Source organism: Castor canadensis, chromosome 7 (genome assembly GCF_047511655.1).
Source record: "Castor canadensis chromosome 7, mCasCan1.hap1v2, whole genome shotgun sequence".
NCBI lineage: Eukaryota > Metazoa > Chordata > Mammalia > Rodentia > Castoridae > Castor > Castor canadensis.
Genome location: NC_133392.1, coordinates 67,378,923 through 67,403,777, shown reverse-complemented (window position 1 = coordinate 67,403,777; position 24,855 = coordinate 67,378,923). Strand labels below are relative to the sequence as shown.

Genomic DNA, 24,855 nt, shown 5'->3' with positions numbered 1-24,855 from the left:
ATTCTTTTTTTTTTTTTTTTTGGTGGTACTGGGGCTTGAACTCAGCCTACACCTTAAGTCACTCAACCAGCCCTTTATTGTGATGAGCTTTTTTTTTTTTTTTTGAAATAGGTCTCACAAACTATTTGCCCAGGCTGGCTTCAAACCTTCTGATCCTCCTGATCTCTGCCTTCAAAGTAGCTGGGATTAAAGGCGTGAACCACTGGTGCTTAGCTCAGTTAGCTGAGTCTTAGAGAAAAAGAGTTAAGTGAATGCTTCTTAATGATGCCTATTTAGATAATTACTTGAGACCTCAACAGGACCAGTTTTTAACAGGACCACAACCTGTAGCTGATTCAGCATCCCAAGTTGTGAGTTGAGGAATGACAATCTGAATCCATTCGTAGGCCAAAATGTTCCTTAGAGTCATCTTGTCACATACTTAACTTGTCAAGTTGAAATGTATTGTTGGTAAGAAAAAGTAGACAACTTATATGAACAGGACAAGAAATCCTCTTTGAAGCTGGGAGCCAGTGATTCATGCTTATAATCCTAGCTACTTGGGAGGCAGATATTAGGAGGAAGGCCCAGCCCAGGCAAATAGTTTGAGAGACCCTGTCTCAAAAATACTCAACACAAAAAATGTCTGGCAGAGTGGCTCAAGCAGTAGAATGCCTGCCTAGCAAGCATGAGGTCCTCAGTTCAAACCCCAGGACCTCCAAAGAAAAAAATTTAAAAATCCTGTTTTAGAGACTAGAGACTGTATATTATACCTTTACAAGGCGTGCCTGTGTGTACAGCTGTATATATACATATATTTTCTTACACTGTACACAAAGCCAGGTACATACTAGCTATAGACCATTTAAAGAATTTTTCAGGTTTTTGTCACTATTTTTTGCCACACTTATTTCGTGGAAGATGCAGGCATTTATATAGCTTGAACATTCTAGTCCTCTAAGGCTCTGAAACCTTTATTGATCAGAAATCTGACATCTTGCTTAAATAGTCTCAAATTTCATATAACTGTCAAACTGAACATTTATAATCCACAAAGCCAGGAGCCCAACCCCCTCCATGGATCTTCTTTGCTTCCCCCAGGCCCTGATCCTGAAGGAGCTATCTGTGATCCGTGATCACGCTGGCAGCGCCTGCCTCCGAGAGCTGGACAAGAGCAACAGCCCCCTCACCATGGCCCTGTGTGGCTCCAAAGGTGCGTGGGCCTCCAGTGCCTGCTCTCTGTGTGGTCTCCCTGCAGCTGGCCACTTGGTACTAGAGACGTACCTTCCGTAGTTGGAACTTCAGATGGGCTCTTCATTTCTTTAAGTGCCTTTCTTATTAAATCATAGAAAGAGGGTACTTTACTTACTGCATTTGAGGAAGTTTCACTTCTTTGGAAGAATTAATTGGTAACGTGGGTATATTTCTGAGTTAGAAGGTGCTTTGAGCAAATTTGATTTTAAGAAGAGAACTAGGAATTTTTTAGTCATGTCTTTAGCGATTTGGCAAAATTCTTAATTCTGTAGTTACTCTGACTCGTAAAGCATTAGGTTTCATGACATTGAATTCAAATTTAGAACCTTCAGGCTTCTGTTTCTGTAAGTCTTTTTTAATGGGATAAAGTATAGTTTCTCTGACTTTGTTGCCTTTTATCTCATTGTTTTCTTACTTCTTGTTCCTGGTATATACCCTACACTATCCCATTCCTCTGTCCTTGATTCTCATTCTTCCACACACTGTGGAATTCCTCCTCCCCACCCTCCTTTGTTTCCAAACCATATCCTCCAAAAGTCCAGCCTATTGGCTGCTGCCTTCAAGATTCACCTGGCTTTTCCCCAGCCTTCCTTCCAACCTAGATGTGCCCCTGAGTCCCTTGTCCTTACCCTGCCTTTCTCCTGTGACTGACAGCTCCACATCATCTTATAGTAGTTCTGACCCTCAGTAACCTTGGACTATGAACCTATTGAGGATAGGGGTTGTGCTATGTCATATTCCTGTTGCTTGCAGTTCAGTTAGTTTTATTTTGGTACATTATATTATATTCATGACCTATTTCCCCAGGTTCCTTCATTAACATATCACAGATGATTGCCTGCGTGGGACAGCAAGCCATCAGCGGCTCTCGAGTGCCAGATGGCTTTGAAAACAGGTCCTTGCCTCACTTTGAAAAACACTCAAAGGTAAGCACTAGTGGATCAGATAGAATTTTGAAGGTCTGTTTATCTAGATTGTCCTCTGAGGAACAGACTTATCCACATCAAAATCCATTGGCCTTTTCATACAGTGTTTTACATAGGTCTGTAATTTTTTACTGTTAGGATTGAGATACACTTCATATGTCAGAATAGTCACCCATTTGAAGTATAGTGTATATTCACAGAGTTACACAACCATCCTCACAGTCTACTTGTAGAGCATTTTTAGTGTCCCCAGAATGAAACCCTTACACATTAGCTTCTCATGGTTATCTCTCAGAGCTAGGTAGGTCTGACCCACAGTAAAGATATCTTAAAGGAGTCATTTCCCAGGGAGTGGACAGGGTGCCCTCTGAGGTCCTGCCTGCTTTCAGGACAGTAGCTGAGCTTAGATGGTCCTCCTGAGCCAGGTGCTTCTCATTGGCACCAGCGCTAACCCCCGATGGAATCTTAATCTCCTTGTTTCTACAAGGATGGTCTGTACCAGTTATTTCTCCTGTTGGCGGGGACATATAATGCCTGCTGTTACATATAAGTATATTGGCTGGGTATTTATAGTCTAAAGGTGGGGCATTTTCTGATTTGGATAGATTTAGAATTGTGGACCTTGAACTTTTTTTTTTTTTTCCTTTTCTCCCTCTCTTTAGCTCCCAGCTGCCAAAGGCTTTGTGGCTAATAGCTTTTATTCTGGCTTAACACCAACTGAGTTTTTCTTCCACACAATGGCTGGCCGGGAAGGTCTAGTCGACACAGCCGTAAAGACTGCTGAAACAGGATACATGCAGGTAACTTTAAGAAATGCAGGCCATTAGCAGAGAGCATGCAGGGCTCTGTGCGTTTTGACTGCTGGTTGAGTTTTGAGTGTGAGCTATAATTTACCCAGTCTTGTTATTTAATAGAAAAATGTACATACCCTGGAAATAAAGAACAAAAACAGTGTTAGGCCACAAATCATCTTGTGTACCTGAAATGATGAGACCAGGACAAGCCACACAGACCGGAGCGCCACAGGAGGGAAATGTGGTGCTGGAAGTGTGTTCCAGGTCACATCATTAGCCTTCCTGAGCCTCTGCTACCCGACATGTGAAAATGGGCTGATGCACACCTCCCACTTGGAGAGAGGATTCTGCCTCCCACCTTGCAACTGTTGTGTCATTCACTATTAATGTCGTGCTAAGTGGCTCCAGTGGCCTATTGCAGGGCCCCTGGTGGACTTGGACACTTAGGGGAAGCTTATCTGAGATAACAGGCCCTGGGGTACAGGGCTAAGCTAGAAACCTGTCTATGCTGTGCTTCTCATACCTTGCCACACATGTGCCCCTAATGGTCAAGGAGTAAAAATCCATCCTGTGTTCTTCCACAAGACCACAGCAAAAGAGCTCTTTCCACTCTACTCCATAAATTCCTGTATTTGTTAAGAAAAAATTTATATGTGTGTGTGGAGCGGGGTGTTTTTGTGGCACTGGGGATTGAACCAGAACCTCGCACATGCTGGGCAAGTGCTTTGCTGTTGAGCTCCAGTCCCTGAAAAATTTTAATGCTTTTAACCACGTACAACTCAAGTTGACACTCTGTGTTGCTGGGCCATGAACTTGCTTCAGCTTTGTGTCCTCTCTGTCCCCTTGTAGAAGTATGGCCCTGGTTTTACCATCTGTGAAACCAGGATTGATAAACCAGACATGTGAATGCACCAAACAAACAAGGGTGATGGGGGTGAAGATGGAATCAGTAGACACCGCCTCCCTGGCCTCTTCTGATAATGACCTTGCCTGTCATTATCTGCTGTTTCTAATCATCTTCTGATGTGAAACTGCCCTTTAGTTTGGAACCTGCTGCTTTTATCAGAAACCCTAACAGACTATGAAATGCTTTTACCACTTTTGCCATGATGTGTTTTGACTTTGGCAAAGTATACAGTATGACTTTCCCAGAACAGTGTGTTAACTTAGAAGAAATTAGTTCTGGCATGAGGATTTTTTAAGTTGCTTAGAGGAAGATTTCTCTCTCTAGTTCACGAAGCCACCGTCACACTGCTCATGGTAGTAGTAGAAGTCCCTCATGAGCATGTTTGAGAATTGCTTGCTGCTGGCTCATTCAGACACAATGCTGCCCCTGTTCTTTCTTCTTTTCCTTTCTCTCCCAGAAGAGGGCCTGCACCTGATTCTCTTTAATTTATATTAAAGTCCGCAAGGGTCCTGGCTTATGTTGTGTTTAGAAATGCAAACCCATTGCTTTAATTTATACCTCAGGGAATAGTAGGAGGAAGACAAAATGGCTTAAGAAAACAGCGTTTGCAGAGTTCTTGGGGGTGGTGCAGTTTAAACTGCAAGTATTCTAACATGCACTGAAGTGCTGGAGGTTGGAGTATGAGCTGATGCTCACTATATAGGTTAGTGAAGCACTCTTGGTCTTGTTATTCTCAGGCAAGAAAACCCTTAAAGAATTTCTAATATAGTATTTTAATGTCATTAAAGTGCTTATAACCTTGGGCTAGGAATGTGGTTTGGTGACAGAGTACTTGCCTAGGAAGTGCAGCGCCCTGGATGGATCCCCAGCACGGGGGAATAAAAAAATAAAAAATAAAGTAACCTCGGAACTTTGAGTTGCGAATGCCATCCTCTGCACACATGACCAGATCTCAAAGCAGCTGAGCTTTCTCCACCTTTCTCCTTTAGAGAAGGCTGGTCAAATCTCTGGAAGATCTCTGTTCCCAATATGACCTGACAGTCCGAAGCTCCACTGGTGATATCATCCAGTTCATCTACGGGGGAGATGGCTTAGATCCTGCAGCCATGGAGGGGAAAGATGAACCTTTGGAATTTAAAAGGGTTCTGGACAATATCAAAGTAAGATTTAGCACCGTGTTGGGGGCTACAATTCACATTTTAGTCATCTTACCTGAGCACTAGCTTAGTATCTCTTTCTCTGTGTTAACTTTCTAATATTTTTTAAAAGAAAAGCTTTTTTTCCCTTTGAAAATCTACTGTTGGTAGCAATCAAATGCCACTGGAAGAGGCAAGTCATAGCTGTTGAAATGTAGGCTCATTTCCTATACCTTAGCTGGGAACATAATTTGAGACAGCCTTTTTGGAGGATAGTTTGACAATTATCTGTGTCTTTGGGCCCAAATGTTCCACCTACAGAAATTTGCCCCAGTGAAGTGGCCTAAATGTGCCAAGAATGATTTTTCTAGATTGATTACAGTAGAGGCAAGCCAGTAGTAGAGGGCGGGTCAAATACACCATTGTCTGCCCACACATTAGGATGATATGTAGCCACTGAAACTTTGGGGAAGTCCCATGGACTTCTGGGCTGGGATGCACATCTGGGCTGGGGTGAAGAAAGTAATAGAACAACACCCACCAAATAGCAGAGAGCTCTTTGCCTAAGTTTACTGGTTTCACCTTCATGTGAAAGGCGGTGTAAACAGAAGAATCCAGGTTGCTTAAAGGTCATTCTAGATGAGGTTGTTTTACCTCTCACCAGTTTCTTCACCTAATATTGCCCCCCTCTTCTCTCAGCCCTCTCTCATAGTGCTGTTTCCTTTTGATCCTCAGGCAGTATTCCCATGTCAGAATGAGCCTGCTCTCAGTAAAAACGAACTCACCCTGACCACCGAATCCATCATGAAGAAGAACGAGTTCCTCTGCTGCCAGGACAGCTTCCTGCAGGTATGCTCTGCCAGGAGTGCCCTCAAACCCGAACCCCACTTGGCTAGCACTGAGAACTCTGCCTGCCAAGTGCCAGCAGGTTGCTTTTATTTATTAAGTTATTTATTTATTTGCAGTACTAGGGATTAAACCCAGGGTAAATGCTGAGCTATACATACCCACAATTCTTTCTGGTTCTGTGTTTTTGTTGTTGTTTTGTTTTTTTGTTTTTTGTTTTTTGTTTTAGTTTGGTTGTTTTGAGATGAGTCTAGCCATATACTAGCTGGCCTCAAACTCTGGATCCCTCCTGCCTCCGCCTCCTTAGTAGCTGGGATTACAGGTGTGTATCACCACACTCTGTGGCAGGTGGATTTTATCAGCCTAGGGTTTTGTTTGGTTTTAACATCCAATGTTCCTTTATTAAGAAACTCAAAAATAAGCCTGATGCCAGTGGCCTCACGCCTATAATTCTAGCTACAAGATCCCCATCTCACGCTAGCAGAGCAGGCTTACTACTTAAGCCAAAACTCCAGTCCATTCTACTCTGGTTATTATTTTTTTGGAGATGGGGAGCTCAAGCAACTCTTTCATGTTTACATCATGGTTAGGATCAAAAACAAAGGGATGCTGGGCGCCCACAGTTCACACCTGTAATCCTAGCTACTCAGTAGGCTGAGATCCAGGAGGATCAAAGTTGGAAGGCAGCCTGGGCAAATAGTTCATGAGACCCTATCTAGAAAATACCTGATACAAGCTGGGTTCCCATGGCTCCTGCCTATAATCCTAACTACTCAGGAGGCAGAGATCAGGAGGATCTGGGTTCCAAGCCAGCCCCAGACAAATAGTTCACAAGACCCTATCTTGAAAAAACCCTTCACAATAAAAGGGCTAGTGGAGTGACTCAAGGTGTAGGCCCTGAGTTTAAGCCCCAGTACCACAAAAAGAAAAGAAGGAAAATGCCTAATACAGAAAAGAACTGGTGGAGTGGCTCAAGTGCTCAAGTGGTACAGTACTTGTTGTAGCAAGTGTGAACCCTGAGTCTAAACCCCACCAAAAAAATAGTTACCCTTTATGCACTGCTTTTAATTCAAATGCAGCACAAGGTCAGCAGACAAAGAAAGAGTATACCTCTTTTTTTTGTTTGTTTGCAGTACTAGGGGGGTTGAACTCAGTCTCACACTCCATCAGTCCCTTTTAAGCTCTCTTTGCCTTGGTTGTTTTTATTTATTTTATTTTATTTTATTTTTTTGGCAGTAATAGAGTTTGAACTCAGGACCTCACACTTGTTAAGCAGGTGCTCTACCACTTGAGCCACTCTGCTAGTCCTGCCTTGGTTATTTTTGAGACAGGATCTTACTTTGTGCTCAGCCCAGCCTGGACTAAGATCCTGTGTGTGCTTCCCCACATAGCTGGGATGACAGATATGTACCACCACTCTCAGCTGTTTTTGGAGATGGGATCTATCAAACTTACTGCTTGTCTCAAACCATAACCTTCCCAACCTCTGCCTCCCAAGTAGGTAGGATTGCAGGCTTGAGTAACCATGCCTGGCTAAAAGTACACCTATTTCCATATCGGAAGCAAATAGCAAGTGAACTCAAATAAGAATGCTTTTGTTAGGGAAGCTCTGTGCACCTTCCATCCCTGTGTGGAGGTGTGCAAGATAGAAAGAGGCCTCTTCAGGTTTCCATTTTAATGTTCAGGGTATGGCTAAGATGTGTGCCTTTGCTTTGTTTTTTTCCCCAGAAGTTTTCTTTTTCCCTTTTTTTTTTTTTTTTTAAGTAAATTCGACTCTATTGGGCTTTCTGCATGCTTATTTTACTTATTTTTCTGTGTATCCTCAAAGACCTTCACTGAGACAGGTTATGAGAAATAGAACGAGGTAATGTGCAAGCGTGGTGTGAATGCCAAGCATATAGGAGTCAACTCCAGCATCAGAGTATGCACATTTCTGCCCTAGTTCTGGCAAACACGGGCTTCTCTTTGCACTGGTTCCTCTCTTGCCTTTGACCAGCTTCACGGGCAACTTCCTGGGCAGCAGTACATGTCTATTCAGTGAGTGCTGGCTTAGCTAGCACCATATATCACACATATTACAGATCAAGGGATGCCCTCATAGCTCATGAACTCAGATTTGTTGAGAGGATCTAAAATCCATTAGTCAGAACAGATATGTCTGAGCCAAGAGCTGTTCTCCATTCCAGCCCATACCAGAGCTAAAGCAATAAGAGGCAGCTCCTGCATGGTATTGTGCCCTGGCCCCTGCCAGCGGCCAACACCCATGCTCCCGGCTCACTGTAGAGGGATTGTTAATACAGCGACTGATTGACCATGTGATGAATTGCCTGCCATTTGCCTTGCTGTGTGTTTCTTCTAGTATGCATGGGTTGATTCAGCTGAATTCTTAGTCATTTATTCCAGTTTTCATTCAAATGAGTTTTTTTTTTTTTTTTCATTTTTTTGAAACCTCACATTAGATTATCTGCCCTACCCTTTGTGTAAGAAAAGACATTCTTTTCTTCAAAGCCTTTGGAGTCATGTCCACATGAAAGGTGTCATTCCTGGTATCTGTTGAGTGATGGTTAGGTGTGTGTCATTTTGCTCCTTCTATGTACAAAGCTCCTCACAGATGAAAACCCCTGGGTCCACTTGGCCTTTGGCTTTGCTTCTGTTCTTCTTTGCCAACAAATGAGATATCCTTGAACCCCTGGTGATAAGAGCAACATCTGGGCCAGCAGTGCTCGGCCCCAGCCTGGCAAGTGGCAGGTTGTGAGAGTCACTAATGTGGAACGGGTTCTTTCCACTGTAGAGAAGCCTCAGTGCAGCACTTAGTGCTTTGAATATTTCCACTGTTGGGCAGAGCTGAGCCAGGAGGGACTGTTCCTCTGCCCTCACCAGCTATTTTCTACCTCTCCTTTGCAGTTTCTGACACTCTCTGAAAATGTGGCCCAAGACTCCTGATTACTGAATCTGGAGAGCGTCTCTTTAAAAGCACCCTCTTGAGAATTTCCAAGTTCTTGCAAATTAATAAAGTCCTTTCTAAAATATAAGTCCTTTCTGTGTGGAAGAATAGCTGAGACCCAGGTCCTCCCTGTGTCTCTACACTTTCCCAGTGGAAAGAAAGAATTGACTGCACAAGCAGTTATGAGAAAGCTGTGACCATGGAAAAGGAGCAACCAGGGTGTGTTGGACCTCTAGGTAGCTCTTACAACCTGGGCTTTTGGGAGACAGACTGCATTTGTCTTTCATTTTTCTCTTTTCTTTCTTTTTTTCAAGACAATGTCTCACTGTGTAGCCCAGGCTGGCATGGAACTCACAGTCGTCCTGCCTCAGCCTCCTGAGTGCTAGGATTACAAGCATGTGCCACCACACTTAGCCAACTGAATTTCTCAACAGGCAAAGACAACATCACAGAAACCCTTGCCCAGATAACTGACTTAAGAAATAACAGATACTAGAAAAAGTATCTGACCTCTTTCTGCCCTTTGGTGCCCTCTGATCTAGGGTAATGGGGGTGATGTCGCACTACCTCACAAGGGGGTCTCACAAACCAGACAGTAGCTGACTGGGAATGTTGTATGAGCTATGTGGATACAGATGCTGCGGCTATTTAAACATAAGAATATAGCCGGGCATGTGGTATACCTGTTGTCCAGCCACTCCAGAGGCTGAGTTGGGAAGATCACTTGAGCCCAGCCAGGAGTTCCTTTGAGACTCTGTTTCTCCAGAGCAAGGAAGTTGTAAGCTCTCAATAGGCACCTTACAGGATTTTAGTTTTGCAAAAGTGGGCTTCTGGTTGAGTCTACTAGAAAATGTTTGTTTCAGCTGTGTGATAAATAGATTTGGGGCAGGGCATGCTGGTCTTCTCCCCTGGGGCTCTTCACCCAACCCTAAAATAGAAATACGAGACCCCATGAGGCTGCAGTCTACCCACTCTTCCATCTGGGTATGTCTGTCTTTCGTCCTTGGCCAACCACACAGAGCAGAGTGCCATTTACTGTCGCCACAATTTGTTCAGAATCATTGAAGGAACTTACATTCCAGAGGCTGCTGAAGAGAAGTGCCATCTAACCACTCTTCATCCATTTTCAAAAACAACCCTGGATACATTGGCAGGGTAGCTGACTGCCAGCTCCCAGGGCTGTAGTACAATGGCCTCTGAAGGCCATTAGTAGGTTGCTGCTGCTGATATATGCCGCCAGCTTACCCTGAGAAGTGATGTAAGGGCTAGTCCCTACATGCTTGGTGTTTGGCCTACCAAGAGCAGGGTGCTAACTGCTCCTCTGTAAAGTGTTCCCCAGAGAAGTGCTGGCCACACTGCTTCCAGGAGAGACCTTGGGCTAGGTAGGCTCTCTCCCAAGCACGCTGTAGATTGTAAAAAAAAAAAAAAAAGATTGGATTCCCCTTTGAGTGGTTGCCAGAAAACAAAGAGTCAGGTCTACAGTCTTCACCCCTGTGTCTCCCAACCCTCCAATAAGGTACTTTTCAGCTTCTTCCTTGCTCCATTTTGTCATTCTCTCAACGACTAGAATGCAGCTGTGCAAAACAGTGGGAATAGCACATGCACTATTTCGTATCTGGCTTTGAGAGTAGTTTCCAGGAATCCTAACAGAGTTCTAATAGTGTGTGGGAAGGGAGCATGGGGCTGGGCATGTTGTGTGGGGGTTTGTGATGCAGAGGTGAGGGTCAGAGACGGAGAAAGGAGCTGGGATTGACCAGTGTTCTTTGAAAAGAAGGGAAGTTTGATGCACATTTGAAATGCATGTAGTATCTACAAAGCTATGCTTTAGCTGGCGGAATTTGTAGTGATCATCATAGCTTCAGAAGAAATCAATCAATGTAGTATAAACATTATAGTTATTCCTCTTCTGGGTTTGATTGTAGGCCACGTGGGGTGCTGGAGAATAAAAGTGAGCTCTCCCACTCAGTGTAGGTAAGGTAAGTGCCACTGATAGCAATGCCATGAGAGCTGTTGGAGTAAAGAGACCTGAGAAATACCTTACCCAGTGAAGCCTGTGACTGGGGTGTGGATGGCCTGGTGTGCTCCTAGAGGACCACTTTGTAATAGAGCCACTATCCATATGGTGTCCTCTGTACTACATAGTACAGATTCATCATATTCTACCAAAGTTTATGAAAGGACATATCACCCAAATTATTGAGAAATAAGCAACCAATGTTTGCTCTGTAATCTTTCAGGAAATAAAAAAGTTCATTAAGGGGGTTTCTGAGAGGATCAAGAAAACCAGAGATAAATATGGCATCAACGATAACGGCACAACAGAGGTAACAGTCTTTTTGGATGTCTTAGGACACAGGGTTTTGCAAGAGCTGCTGGCCCTAATTGTGCACTTGGCTTGTGTCCTTCCAGCCCCGTGTGCTATACCAGTTGGACCGGATCACCCCCACCCAAATAGAGAAGTTTCTGGAGACCTGTAGGGACAAGTACATGAGGTAGGGATGCTAGTTTGACTGTTGGGCATCCACATAGGTCGCCCTATTCCCTTCCTGAGGGTACATAATCCTGCATCAGTACTGCTTACTCACTGCCAGGGCTTATGGAGATTTGTCACTTCTTATTTAGGGACTCCAGTGCACCACTAGGATGGATGCTCCTGGATGTTGAAGTAATTGCAAAGAAATTCCCCAAATGTCTTCTCCCCATAGAGAAACTCAGTATACGTGACAGATGCCAGCTTCTCTGTCCACCTTCAGTACCATTTTGAAAGGGGACCACTTAGAGCTTCTCCAGGCAGTGGATGCTCATTCATCACATGCTCACCACACAGACTTCCACCGCATTGTCAATCCCTCTATGACTGTCATTTTCACCTGTCTGCACCTGGCCCATTGTCAATTCCTTCCTGACCCCAATGGCATCTGTATATTTTCTGTTAAGGCAGAAGCCAGAAACCTGTCTCCAGCACTTTGGCTGGGCTTTTCTTTGTCACACTGTGTCCTCATCCATGCCTTTTCCTTCTAGGGCACAGATGGAGCCAGGCTCTGCAGTGGGTGCGCTCTGTGCACAGAGCATTGGTGAGCCAGGCACCCAGATGACCCTGAAGACTTTCCATTTTGCAGGTGTGGCCTCCATGAACATCACACTGGGTGTGCCTCGGATCAAAGAGATCATCAATGCTTCCAAGGCCATCAGGTTCCTGGCTTCTGCCACGTGTTCTATGCATATCTGTCATGTTTTAATGGGATAGCGTCTCATACCCTGGTGGGGCATGCTTGCTTTATTGAGCATACATTGTTTTTGTTTGTTTGTGGTTTTTTTTTAGTAGAAGCTACTCAATAAGTCAAAACTAGATACTATCAAAATGGAAACAATTATTTTTATTTTTTGTGCCCCCCCCCATATTTGGGATTGAAGTTGGGTGCTTTGCACTTGCTAGGCAGGTGCTCTACCACTTGAGCCACTCCTTCCAGCCCAAAGCAATGGTTTTTGTTGTTGTTGTTCTTTGTTTTTTATGGCCACAATCATTTGAAAGAGAAAACACTTAAAATGACTGGAAAAACTGGAGCATTTCATCCCTTCATGTCATTGTTCCCAGCCTAAATAGGCCTGATCTATATGTCTGCCACTTGGCCTATGGCCAAACTCTGTGACACTCCCCACCCTTTGATTTCATACTAGGATTTGTGAATGATGTGAGACTAGAAAAAAAGCAGACCAATGTTACATTGCCTTCAATAACAAAGTCATGATTTTACCTATGTTGTAAGTCTTAACAAAATAACCATAAATAGAATTAAATGAAAAATAACTACACCTGGTCCTAGAACAGTGACCATGAGTGTCCAGGGTAGTTGGAAATCTGTCTGCTTCCTCTAGGCTGTCAGCTCAATCCCAGCAATGTTTATTCAGGGGACACAATCCAGAGCAGTGAGGGTAGAAGCTAAAGCTAGTGGTCAGAGGAGCAGAAGATGTGTGTGGAGAGTGCTGGAGGAAACTGAAATATACTGGGGGTCAGTTTACTCAACTGCTTTCCAGACCAAAGAGGAAGAGGTAGGGCTCCCTTTGAGCAGAAAGGATTTTTTGAAAGTCTTTTCATTCACTGATAAGAGTGAGTGGCTTGGGGAGCTCAAAAAATAGCAAGTCTATTCTGATTCTTTTTTTTTAACTTATTTTTGGTGGTGCTGGGGACTGAACCCAGGGCCTTGTGCATGCTAGGCAAGTGCTCTACCACTGAGCTACATCCACAGCCCAAAAAATAGTCTAAATGAGAGCATATGTGAAACTTTTATAGCAAGCCTGACATACAGTAAGTGCTCAGTAAGTTGCAGGTACTGCATTACATTATGGTTGTAAATAGTACTCAGATTTAACAAAGCAATGGTCTACAAACAGGCCCCTTTCCTGTGCCATAATTGTTTCTCCTTCTCACAGCACTCCAATTATCACAGCACAGCTAGACAAGGATGATGACGCGGATTATGCCCGCCTCGTGAAAGGCAGAATTGAGAAAACCCTCCTTGGGGAGGTAAGAAATCCCTCTTGATAACAAGAAAACAAGATCAGCAGTATGGCGAGGAAGTGCCAGAGGCAGCCACAGCTGATGGAGCAGTCAGCAGAGGCTGTGCTCCTCTAGCTCTTCCCAGAGCAAGCAGGTGTATGCTCTGGGGAAAGGGAGAGAGGCTGATTAACATTCTGTTCTTTCAACACCACAGATTTCAGAGTATATCGAAGAAGTGTTTCTTCCTGATGACTGCTTTATTCTTGTCAAGCTCTCCCTGGAACGGATCAGACTTTTGAGACTGGAAGTGAGTCACATAATTAAATGTGTGGAAGAAGTCATCCTGTCTTTCCCAAGACAGGTGCTGACAAACTAGGGCAAGAGCTAAGCAGACAGTGGATGCAGTGCAGAGGCTTCGGTTGGTCTCTGCTATTTATGATCCCGGTGTACCATCTTCTCTTTCTAAGCTGGCCCTGACACAGACATGGCCATCTGAAGACACACAGGACACTAGTTAAACCTGCAAGTCACAATACCAGTTCACTGTGACATGGTATTAGGACACTGTGTCTCCTTGTCCACCTTTCCTGTATCAAAAGTTGTGCCTTACTCACCTGTGGTTCCCCCCAGCACCTAGCACAGCAGCTGGCTGGTTCAGTAAATATTTTTAGATGGGTACATTAACCTGGCTTCTTATGCTGGCTGAGGTGGGTACAAACGGCTGACTAAGTAACTCTGGCACCTTCCTCTTCTCTCAGTTAACCCTGTACTATCCTTAAAAATGTTCTCTCAGCCACACTCAAGTACCACATCCATGCGGTGTCTGTTTGACAGTTGAGTCTGAAATTTAGCAGCCAGTCCTCCAATTTGTGGACCCCTATTCTATCTCCTGCTGCCTACTTGGACTCTGGTACCCACAGCTGAGTTATGAGCCAGGTATATAGCTTAATGGTAGAGCACTTGCCTGACATGTACAAAGTCCTGGGTGTAATCTCCAGCACCACCAAAAGAAAAGAGCTGACTTTCGTCCAGGAGGATAACACACAAGCAACTAGTGGTGTCAGATAGAGGGGAGGTTCCACAGAAGCCTTTAAATCATCCTGACCTTCAGCTTCCCAGAGCTTCTTCCTTGCTGCGTGTGTTACCATGAATTCAACATGAATTTTCAATGGGCAAATATTTGTTTTGGGGGTGAAAAGAATCTCCTCTTTTTATGAATAAAGCACAGATGCACATCAGAATGTGCACAGATATACATACAGAATGTAAACAGAATGTACTATATCTTTTTAGTTTTTTTTTTAAATGATTACATATATATATATATAGAACATATATCTCTATATAGAGATCTCTCTATATATATAGAGATATATAGAGAGATCTCTATATAGATAGATAGTCATTTGGGGGAAGGAGTTGCTATTGTATTGCTTCTCTGTTTTTTATTTATTTTTTTCTTTGGTGGACCAGAGTTTGAACTCAGGGCTTCATGCTTACTTGGCAGGCTCTCTACTACTAGAGCCACTCCACCAGCCATTTTTTTGTGTTGAGTATTTTCGAGATAGTTTTTCACAAACTGTTTGCCCGGTCTGGCTTTGAACTGGGATCCTTCTGATCTCTGCCTCCTGAGGAGCTAGTATTACAGACATGCGCCACTGGTGCTCAGCTTGTTTTTTAATTTTTTTATTAGCATATATTCATTGTAAAGGGAGTTTCATTGTGGCATTTCCATGTGTGCTTATAGTGTACCTTGATTAGATTTACCTCTTCCATCATTCTCCCTCATCCTCATTCCCTGTCTTCTTAAAACTATTTTAATAGATTTCACTGTTCTATTTTCATGCAAGTATACAAAGTACATCGACCATATTCATCTTCTTTCACCCTCTCCATTTACTCTTCCCCTCCCCCACCACTGGCACTCACCCCTAGACAGAATCTATTTTAAACCTCCCTGTCCTTGATTTTTTTAAGTGTGTATTAATTGTTCAAAGTTGTTTCCCCATGGTATTTGATACACAGTATCATCCGTGTTTCTAAAATTTTCATGGGAGGAGCGATAAAAATGGCTAAAAGACTTTTTAGACAATAGTGACATAAAGGGTGAAAAACACTGGAACAGAAGCCCACAAACTTCAGTCGGTAATGCCCACTGCTGCCCTACAGGTGAACGCTGAGACAGTGCGTTACTCCATCTGCACATCCAAACTCCGTGTAAAGCCTGGCGACGTGGCTGTTCATGGGGAGGCTGTGGTGTGTGTCACCCCTAGAGAAAACAGCAAGAGCTCCATGTACTACGTTCTTCAGTTTCTGAAAGAGGACCTCCCCAAGGTGAGGCCACTTGTTGCTCATGGAGAGACAACCAGGAGTGAGTAGAGCCTGGGGACTTGGTCACTACTGAGACCTTTGTGCCCCATTTCTTCAAGGTCACATCCCTAAGAGATCAGTCACGTTTTTGTCTTCATAGCTCTGCCACACCAACTCTGCCTGTCAAATTCCTTTCTGCTCTCATAAACCTGTCGAATGGGACACAGTCCCTGCTATTCTCCCTGACTCAAGACAGTACCCAGGCACTCTTGGGTTTAGTATATTACTAGTGACCACTGCTGGGAATGGGGGATTAACGAAGTTACCAACCCAGGGCATGGTAGACCCAGTTCCAGCAACTGCTGTGGTTTCCGATGCTCTTGGGTTGATGTGACCAAGGTGCTGCAGGCTGTAGATCCTTCTGTGTCTCTGAATATAGGTGGTAGTGCAGGGCATCCCAGAGGTGTCCAGAGCTGTCATCCACATCGACGAGCAGAGTGGAAAGGAAAAGTACAAGCTTCTGGTGGAAGGTGACAATCTGCGGGCAGTGATGGCCACCCACGGTGTGAAAGGCACCCGGACCACCTCCAATAACACTTACGAGGTACCACTCAACCCACGGTGCTCTCAGGGTTAGGCCGCCTGCCCTGTGCCACCTGAAGGCCTCAGTTCTGATTTTCAGCATCCTTCCCTGACCTCTTGAATTTGCTCAGGTGTTACCACTAAAATTGCTCAGCCACGTGTTTTTGGGAAATGGAGTAGGGTTTGGTTTGAACTTGCCAAGCAGAGGAGAATACAGGCAGAAATTACAGTAGCATCAAAGAGGCCTGCCTCCACTCATCCCTGGCTCTCCCTAGGTGGAAAAAACTCTGGGTATTGAGGCTGCCCGGACAACTATCATCAACGAGATCCAGTACACGATGGTCAACCACGGCATGAGCATCGACAGGAGGCACGTGATGCTGCTCTCTGACCTGATGACCTACAAGGTTTGTGGGCGGGGAGGTACCAGGATGTCTGAACAGCTCAGAATCCACTTTCAGGAGAGTAGAGCTGTGGAGCATGTAGAATATGCTGCTGTGAGGACTGCCCTGAACAAAAAACCAAAGCACAGTGGTAGGGGGGCAGGTGTTCTGGTAAAATCCCAACATGAGAATTATAACCTCATGCTAAGCTCACTCCCAGCTGATGGAGTGAGAAGAGAACATGGGCTTCGTTCTTGTTCTTAGTTTTTATCCTGAAGCAAAGTGGCTGTTGCCAAAAGCCTCGAGATTCCCATGGTGAGCTGGGGTGCTTCTTCCCTATCAAACCCACCTACCACCATGCCCCTGTAGCCAGTTCTAGGTAGAGAATAAGTTAACTATGCTCTGAAATGGGTGGGGGTGCTAAGGTTAGTTGGCTATTTTTTCCTCTTTTTCCCCCAAAAGAAAAGAAACCAGGTGGGGGCAGTGGCTACCCTGAAGGACAGGCTGTCAGATTAAGTCTTCATTTTGCTTGATCTTTATGCATGTACCACTTTTCTGACTTTTTTTGGGAGGGTGGGGGAGTGAGTCTGGGGTTTGAACTCAGGGCTTCATGCTTGCAAAGCAGGTGCTCTACTGCTTGAGCCATGCCTGCAATCCATTTTGCTCTGCTTATTTTGGAGAGGAGGGCACTTACAAACTATTTGCCCAGACTGGCCTCAAAACTGCAATTCTTCCAAGTAGCTACTATTACAGGCATGAGCCACTGGTGCCCAGCTATTCTGACTTTTGAAATGGGGTTTTGCCATTTCCTGTGCTATTGCCTCAGCCTCTTAAGTGGCTGAAAATTACAGGTGCTTTCCCCTGTGCCTGGTTTCTTGTGACTTTTTAGTATAAATGTTTTCCATAAATACTTTTTAAAAAATTCTTTCAGGTTTGAGATCTTTGACCCATAGTAAGTTAGATTCTTAATTCTTTGTTATCTAGTTCTAGGTGCCAAGTGTTAGGCTCCATGCTATTACTAACTGACTACCTCATGAAAATGAGGCAGGACTGATAAGTGCAGGCCTATGGTTGTGACTTGAATAGCTTTGGCTTCATTTTGTTGATTCTTTTGAGGGGACGCATGATGCCTTGATTTGACCCTTCTATGAGTGGCTTGAGACCCTTCTATCTTCCCTGACACAGGGTGAAGTTCTGGGCATCACTAGGTTTGGCCTGGCCAAGATGAAGGAGAGCGTGCTGATGCTGGCCTCCTTTGAGAAGACTGCTGATCATCTCTTTGATGCTGCCTACTTTGGGCAGAAGGACTCCGTGTGCGGTAGGTTTGAGATTTCTAGGAGCAACATCAAAGACCTTGATTGTTCATAGCCTAGGCTGTGGCTGGAGCATCTTGAGAGGATAAGTAAACTGAGCAGGCAGGGCCTTTATTGTTTTAAGAATAAAGTCAAAGTTCACAGAATTGGAATTGATGGATCTTATGCCTCCAGATCCCAACTGTGGCACCCTCTCCTGTGAGAAGACTTCTCTGTTAGTGCGGACAATTTGGGTCTAAGAAAATGAACCCTAGGCATAAGAGGATTTTTTAACCCTTGAAGCTGTAGTTGGCCACATTGATTCGCACCCTCTGTGTAATACAGATTGACAGAAAGGGGTAGTGGCACAGCCATTGGGCAGCAGCAGAGTCATCTTGCTGTTCTGCCTCCTGAGAAAGAGGCCTTTGACGTTTGTTGAGCCCCTGGGCCAGGCACCATATATGCTGAGTATCTCAACACCCAGGAGGTGTAGGTACTCAGTGCTTTCACAATGAGAAGACATTGGGACACAACTTGCTTGCTGTCTCTCCCTGCACTGCACTGCACCTTGTCTTCCTCACACTACAAAGTAATATTTCTGATGGGACCTGCTGGCCTGGGAGAGAGAGTATGAGGGGAAGCTGTCAGCAGTCTGCCTGACCACCCTTTCCCCTGAGGCCAGCACCAAGTACTGAACTTTGCTCTGGACCCCACAAGCCCAAGATGGGAAGTGGTGAGGGCCTGCGACTCAGGATGCTCAGTGACCAGGTCCCAGCCAGATAGGCCCAAGTAGAGATTGAAAGGCTGGGTTGCACCTCCTACTCTTGTATGGATTTGCTAAATTGGTGGTGGTAGAGTCAAGTGAGGCTTCATTTCGGTACACCTATTTTTTGCCCCAAAGATAAACTTTCTCCTTTCCTTAACTTTTTTTGCCCCACCAAGACAGGGTCCTCGAGGTATAGCCCAGGCTGGCCTGAACTCATGATCTTCCTGTCATAGCCTCCTGAGTGCTAGATTACAGGCATGCACCACCACGTCTTGCACTATTTTTCCTCTCACAAGGGACACTGGGACTGGATGTAGCTCAGTAGTAGGGCAGTTGCCTGGCATGCAAGAGGTCCTGGGCTCAATCTGCAGCACCTCATAAAAAAGGTTGTAAGGACACAGGTTGGAGATGGAGGGAGAGAGATAAAGAAGGATAAAGGGAAAGAAAAAGCAGAGATTGGGGTAGGGTAAGAGGGAGGTACAGAGGAAAATGGGAAAGGGCCAAGGCCAACGCAAAAGCAAGAGCACCTGCTACAGAAAGTTGGCCTGTGCTGCAGCCTCTCCATGCCTTATGCCTGTGTAGGCCTGGCACAGCCACCCCACTGCACTTTGAGATTTCCGTTCTCTTGGTTCTTTCACACATCGTAAGACAGTTTTAGTTCTTGCTGTGTGTTGACTTTTAGTTTGGTTGTTTGCCTCTGGTTCCATATTAGCACAAAGCCTAAGACATGGCACCACGTACTTGCTTGTAGAATTCAAAGCCTGGTGCCTAGCCAGCGTTAACATAGTATAGAAGCTTCACTGGCAGGTGGAGAGGGAATCTTCAGTGCCCCTCATTCCTGGAACTCATTGGGAGCCAGTCTTCTGAGGCTTCTGATTAGGGCTGTGGTCTCCTCAGCTCAGGCACTGGTAAGCCTGACCCAGCCTTTGTGTTTTCCAAGGAAATTATTACCTGCTCATCACCACCTCAGTTCGTTTTTCTTCTAAACCCTACACTAAGGAAGTGCTGGGTGGCAAACTCAGTTTTCTGAGCATCATTCAGTACCCTGGCTGGCTAGGTTGAGTGTTTTCTTTTTCTTTTTTTCTGTTTTTGTTGGTACTGGGGCTTGAATTCAGGACCTCACACTTGCCCCTAAGTTGAGTGTTCACAGAGACTAAGCTGATAGAATGCCTTTGGCTCAGGTGAGCAAGAACTGACTGAGCTGATTTGATCTCCAGCAACCTGCTGTGTTGTGAGCAGAGCAGGTTTTGTACTTCCCCGAGGGTGCAGAAGTCCCTGTCCCCATCCAAGAGCACAATACAGGACCATTGTTTTACAGCCATTTCTTTTTATAGAAAGTGACTTGCCAAGTCCATCCAGGTGATGGGCAGTGGAGCTATGCCTCAAATCCCAGTCTTCCACGCCAAATCAGTAGTCTTTCCCACCTTGCTGTGTTGTACATGTCTGTCATCATCGCCTACCCACCCCCCAGCATGTGAAAATCCCCCTGCACGTTGAGAAGCTCTGATCCTGATTCTGGTTGTTTGCAGGGGTGTCCGAGTGCATCATCATGGGAATCCCAATGAACATTGGGACTGGGCTCTTCAAGTTGCTCCACAAGGCCGACAGGGACCCAGATCCTCCCAGGAGGCCGCTGATCTTTGACACAAGTGAATTCCACATCCCCCTTGTCACATAGTCTAGGAGAAGAGGAGATTGTGCCTGACCTTGGCTCCTTGTCCTGTGTGCAGCTGATTTGAAGAGCTTTGTGCTCCTTGGGACAGAAGCCCAGATGCCCCCGCCTGTGCCCATGGTCAGAGAAGGCCCTGGCATCCCCAGGAGTGGACCTCTTGGATAAGGAATAGTTCACTGTCTAAAGTACAGTTCAGAACAGAGGATTTGATTATTTGTTCCTTACCTCTTTATGGGTAGCCCAGCACCTCCTGCCTCACTGGATGTATAAGGAGGCCCCAGCCAGGCATCCCACCTTGCTGCATCCCCTCCATTGCCTCCCTATGTGTCTTCACACCTGACTGTGAGATGTCTAAGCCCCACACAGGCCAGGACATGTCCTGGGTTTTCCATTCCTTGGTCATACTGGAATGTACATGTGACATACTTTGTAAATATTGTTACTATTATTTATTCCATTTGAGGGATTTGGAATTTTTGTTCTTTTGTTTTACTTTTGATGCTGAGAAGCTGTAGAAACCAAGAAAGTCAGCATCAAAGTGTCACTGAAAATAACTGGTTAAGCAAATAGAACTATTTAGAATTTGTAACTGAGCTGAGACTGTTGTGAGACCCAAGCTGCTTTGAGCACTTTCTGTGGAAACCCCTACTGCTATGTTGTCATCTACCTCTGGCCCCCAGAGGGAGCTGTACTTTGTAACAAGAGCCAGATCCATTCTCCCATGGTCTGTAGAAGCCTCACTGAGTTTGGAGCATATGGCATTGGATGGTCTGGAGCCTGGCATTATCTGTGGAGATGATGTATATATAGCTGGTCCAGGTCACCCACACTGCCTTGTGCTGGTATCCACATCCTTTCTGAAGTATCTTCAAGTCTGTCCTACCTCCCAGAGCTGAAGAATATGAGGGCTAGTGCAGAACTGGAGGCCTAAAAAGTACCCCATGGGCAGTGATGGGTGAGGGCACACCTGGGCCAAGGCAAGCACCAGCTGTAAGGAAATAAAAATGCTGAAGAAGGAATGAGGCCTGCATCAGGGGTGGGCGCCAGCTGCAACAGCAGGTTCCTTGAAGAGTCAATCTCCTGTGACAACAGAAGCAGACCTTAAAGCTGTGAGGAGGAAATGAGCAGGTACCCAGGAAAGACTGCATTGAATCAATTGCTCAGGCTTCTGCCGAGAGATTGCATCACTGCTGGGGGCTTGACAGGGCTGGAAAAGAAATGAGTATAGCTCCTCTTCTGGGAGGGATTTGCTTCTAGAGACAATGTGCTCTTTGTGCTGAATTTGCTCAATGGGGTTGGCCCATGGCCAGGGGAAAGTGGCAAAGGGTACAGCTCCCTTCCCTCTGGAATACATTCTGTGGGTCTGTCCTCCACCCCTCCCCTGCTCACATGGGTCCCATTGTTCTTGCTCTTCCTCTCTGGGGAGAGAGGTGACCAGAAAGTGAGGATTTGACCCTACGTTTTGGATCCATGCACTTCAGAAGGTCTGTTTCTGTAACGACACAGTACATCCAATTGTCTCAGCCACTGGAAGAAACATCAGCCCAAATGAAGAGATATGAGTTCATTGGTGAGCAATTAAAGAGATGGATGTGATAAAAGAAAAAGTAAACAAGGCTGAAAGAATTGAAGTACTTAACACATACAACTGCACTTAGATTCTTTAGACATCCCCTAGTTGATATCCCAAGCCAAGTTAATGCTGCTAGGGAGCTTAGCATAGCCATTGGTTCTTGGATGAGTGATAGAATGAGTGCTCTCTCTCCCATTCTGATAAGATTCTGAGTTAGCAATTCTTGACCTGAATTTTTTGGCCAAAGCTCAGGCTTAAAATGCTATTAAATAGGTTACCTCTATGGTCCCTGCATCCACCAAATTAATCTACAACTTTCACTCCATTGAATTGAGCTAGGTTGGTTCACAAGGAAGAGTTAAGGCCGTTAACCAACATTAATTCAGGATTTACACTTGGAACCTCACCAAGGGTGCTATTCCTTGTATAACACAGGGAGAGCCACAGAGGGACCCTCTACACAGAGCTGCTTTCCTGAGCACTTGCCTGGGAAAGAAGCCACAAGCCTGACCACATCCAGTAGCACTAAAGTACACGCCATGGCAAGGAGTGGTGGAAGGGAGTTGGGAGCACCAGGCCCACTCTGTGACACACTTGGAATGGCAGTGAGGTGCTAGCAGGAATGTGCTTTTGGGAGTAGTAGAGGCAGCAGGTGCTCAGGTGTGTACTGTCATCCGTGTAAGATGCATTGCTGGTGGGTGCTAATCAGCACACAACACTGGTTGCAAACTAGGCATGGGATTCAAGGTTATGTTAAGGATGACCTCACCCAGTGGAAAGTCATGTGTCAGAAGGCCCTTCCCTAGTACTGCCAACCATGCTGTGACCCCACCCTACCCCAACAGCAGCATTGGTGGGCAAACCCTATGTGTTCCCCTTTGTGTTCCATACCTGTGTATCAGAATTTGTCTCCATGGGCTTTGCTCTGCCTTGGCATTGAGCTTTATGCCAACCAGATTGAAGAGGCATCCATGGATTCTTATGAGTGAACTCAATGGAGCTGGAGGCATGGCTCAAGCGATAGAACCATGTTCCTAATAAACGCAAGGTCCTGAGTTCAAGCCCTGGTACTGCCAAAAAAAAAAAAAAGCTCAATAGAGGGTTAAAAGATTTTATTCTCTGGACCTCTTTGGAAGAAGTAAGGAAAACATTTAAATTCCATCTTATACATGAGCAGTTTGGTATTTCTCTCCAGCCCCTTCCCTTTTTGCATCTGTGCCAGAGGAATTGATAGCTCTTGATTTGATTACAACCCCCAGCTTTGTTCAGCACTTTGGGGGTGGGAGACACATCCTGGTGCCTTTCTGGGTCTGTGTTGGTTAAATTATGGTACGGTGTTTCTATTTCAGGGCTTCTCCTTATGTATTCACATTGACTCATGTCTGATTGGACCTGACACGCTATAATGATTATTTTTCTTGAATTTTTGCTGTCTCTTGGCAGACCTCTTTGTCTACCAAAACATAAAAAGGAAAAAAACTTAGCATGTAAAATTACAGCAGAGTCACCCTTATGGGTGGTAAAATGGCAGTTAGGATTTGCATGTACGCGTTGACTCTTTAAACAGGAAATACCCCCTGCCACAATTCCACTCTCCCAGGTGCTGGAGGGGAACAGCACCCATCCCTGTGACTTAGAAAGGTGGGAAAAACAGTCACCCTTGCCATGTAGCCAAGTCAGCCTCAGCAGGAGGCAATCAGAGGTCTCTGGATCTCCATGTACTGGAAGTGCCACCTTGCTAGACCAAGTGTCTAGCTTATCTGTTCTTTCACTCATCCATGCAGCAAAGATTTAGGGCCTGCTAAATCCAAGATACCGTTATAGGCATTAGGGTACAGCAGTAAAGACAACGGGCAATCAGGTATCACTGTAAATTCAGGATCCAACCTGGTCCAGAAGTGTGCAGCACACCCAGGTTAAGCTGTAAAATCCAGGGCCTGGTTCCTGTGAACAAGCTTATTATGACATGCCCAGCAAAGGTGAAGAGAGGTCCTACTGAAACTAGACATCCCTCGGGTTCCAAGGCCGCCTTCCCTTGGGCCTGTGTTCCACAGCACCCTGCCATGACCGGCAAAGATGCCACCATTCCCTTAGCAACCTCCTTGCAGTGTGACTGTGAGGACTTAAATTCAAGAATGCTGTTAGCTTCTGGGCTCTGCCAGGGGTGTGCTGGGCCCTCAGGTAGTTGGGCATGAGTGGAGTTCACTATCTGGTGAGGGGCATCTTGTGAAGAGCCTGGCTTCTGTGTGCCAGCCCTCATTTTCTATCTGGTCATCTTGCCCGAATGGCTTACCCCCTCACTTCATGTTACTCGTGTATAAGGTAGGGCCCATTTAGTAGTGTCTACATCAGGGTCATTCTGAGGGAGGCATCAGTGTGAGTGTGCCTGTGAAGGTCTTAGTGCCATGCCTGGTACAGTACCAATTCAGTGTTTGCAGTTGTGGTGACCATTACTACATTTACTCAAAAACATGCTTTGACTTCACAGCTGAATACCATTGTCCTGCCTCAGCCTTCCTAGTGTGCACCACAAGCTGGTGAATTAGTTTCACTCCCCTCCCCCACCTCCAGTGTTGGGAGTGGAACCCAGCGCTTTGAGCCTATTAGGCAAGTGCTTTACCATTGAGCTATATCCCCAGCTCCAGTTTTTTGGTCTTTTTTTTTTTATTATTATTGTTTGTTTTTATGACATGGGTTTGAACTCAGGGCCTGCTAGGCTGGCCCTCTTACTGCTTGAACCACTCTACCAGTTCAGCACTTGGTTTTTTAATACAGGGTTTCACTATGTAGTCTAGGCTGGCCTCAAACCTCTGCCTTCTGAGTGCCAGATTGTAGATGTGTGCCACCTTGCCTAGCTCTCTGGCCCTTTCCAGTTCTCTCAGATGGAGCCATCCTTTGTGGTCTTGGAGATTTGGCCTCCTGAAACATGGCACCTGCCCCACTATTTGCTCAGTAAATCTAGAGAACATTTACACCAAGAAGGAGGAAGGTGA

General features: G+C 45.3%; 1 protein-coding gene across 2 annotated transcripts in view; it reads left to right on the top strand.

The window, feature by feature from the left end:
* Window positions 1-24,855, top strand: part of Polr3a (RNA polymerase III subunit A) — a 60,101-nt gene that overhangs the window by 23,856 nt on the left and 11,390 nt on the right. The window contains exons 17-31 of one of the 2 annotated variants that reach the window (XM_020157363.2): window positions 1,081-1,192; window positions 2,041-2,159; window positions 2,822-2,959; window positions 4,850-5,020; window positions 5,732-5,845; window positions 11,024-11,110; window positions 11,196-11,278; window positions 11,808-11,978; window positions 13,218-13,311; window positions 13,499-13,591; window positions 15,454-15,618; window positions 16,034-16,198; window positions 16,452-16,583; window positions 17,745-17,877; window positions 20,147-20,746. In XM_020157363.2, coding sequence (XP_020012952.2) covers window positions 1,081-1,192; window positions 2,041-2,159; window positions 2,822-2,959; window positions 4,850-5,020; window positions 5,732-5,845; window positions 11,024-11,110; window positions 11,196-11,278; window positions 11,808-11,978; window positions 13,218-13,311; window positions 13,499-13,591; window positions 15,454-15,618; window positions 16,034-16,198; window positions 16,452-16,583; window positions 17,745-17,877; window positions 20,147-20,295 — 1,926 coding nt within the window. In that variant the 3' untranslated portion in view covers window positions 20,296-20,746. Of the gene's footprint in view, window positions 1-1,080; window positions 1,193-2,040; window positions 2,160-2,821; window positions 2,960-4,849; window positions 5,021-5,731; window positions 5,846-11,023; window positions 11,111-11,195; window positions 11,279-11,807; window positions 11,979-13,217; window positions 13,312-13,498; window positions 13,592-15,453; window positions 15,619-16,033; window positions 16,199-16,451; window positions 16,584-17,744; window positions 17,878-20,146; window positions 20,747-24,855 lie in introns of those variants that run through there. The other variant, XM_074079279.1, reaches the window with a different exon arrangement.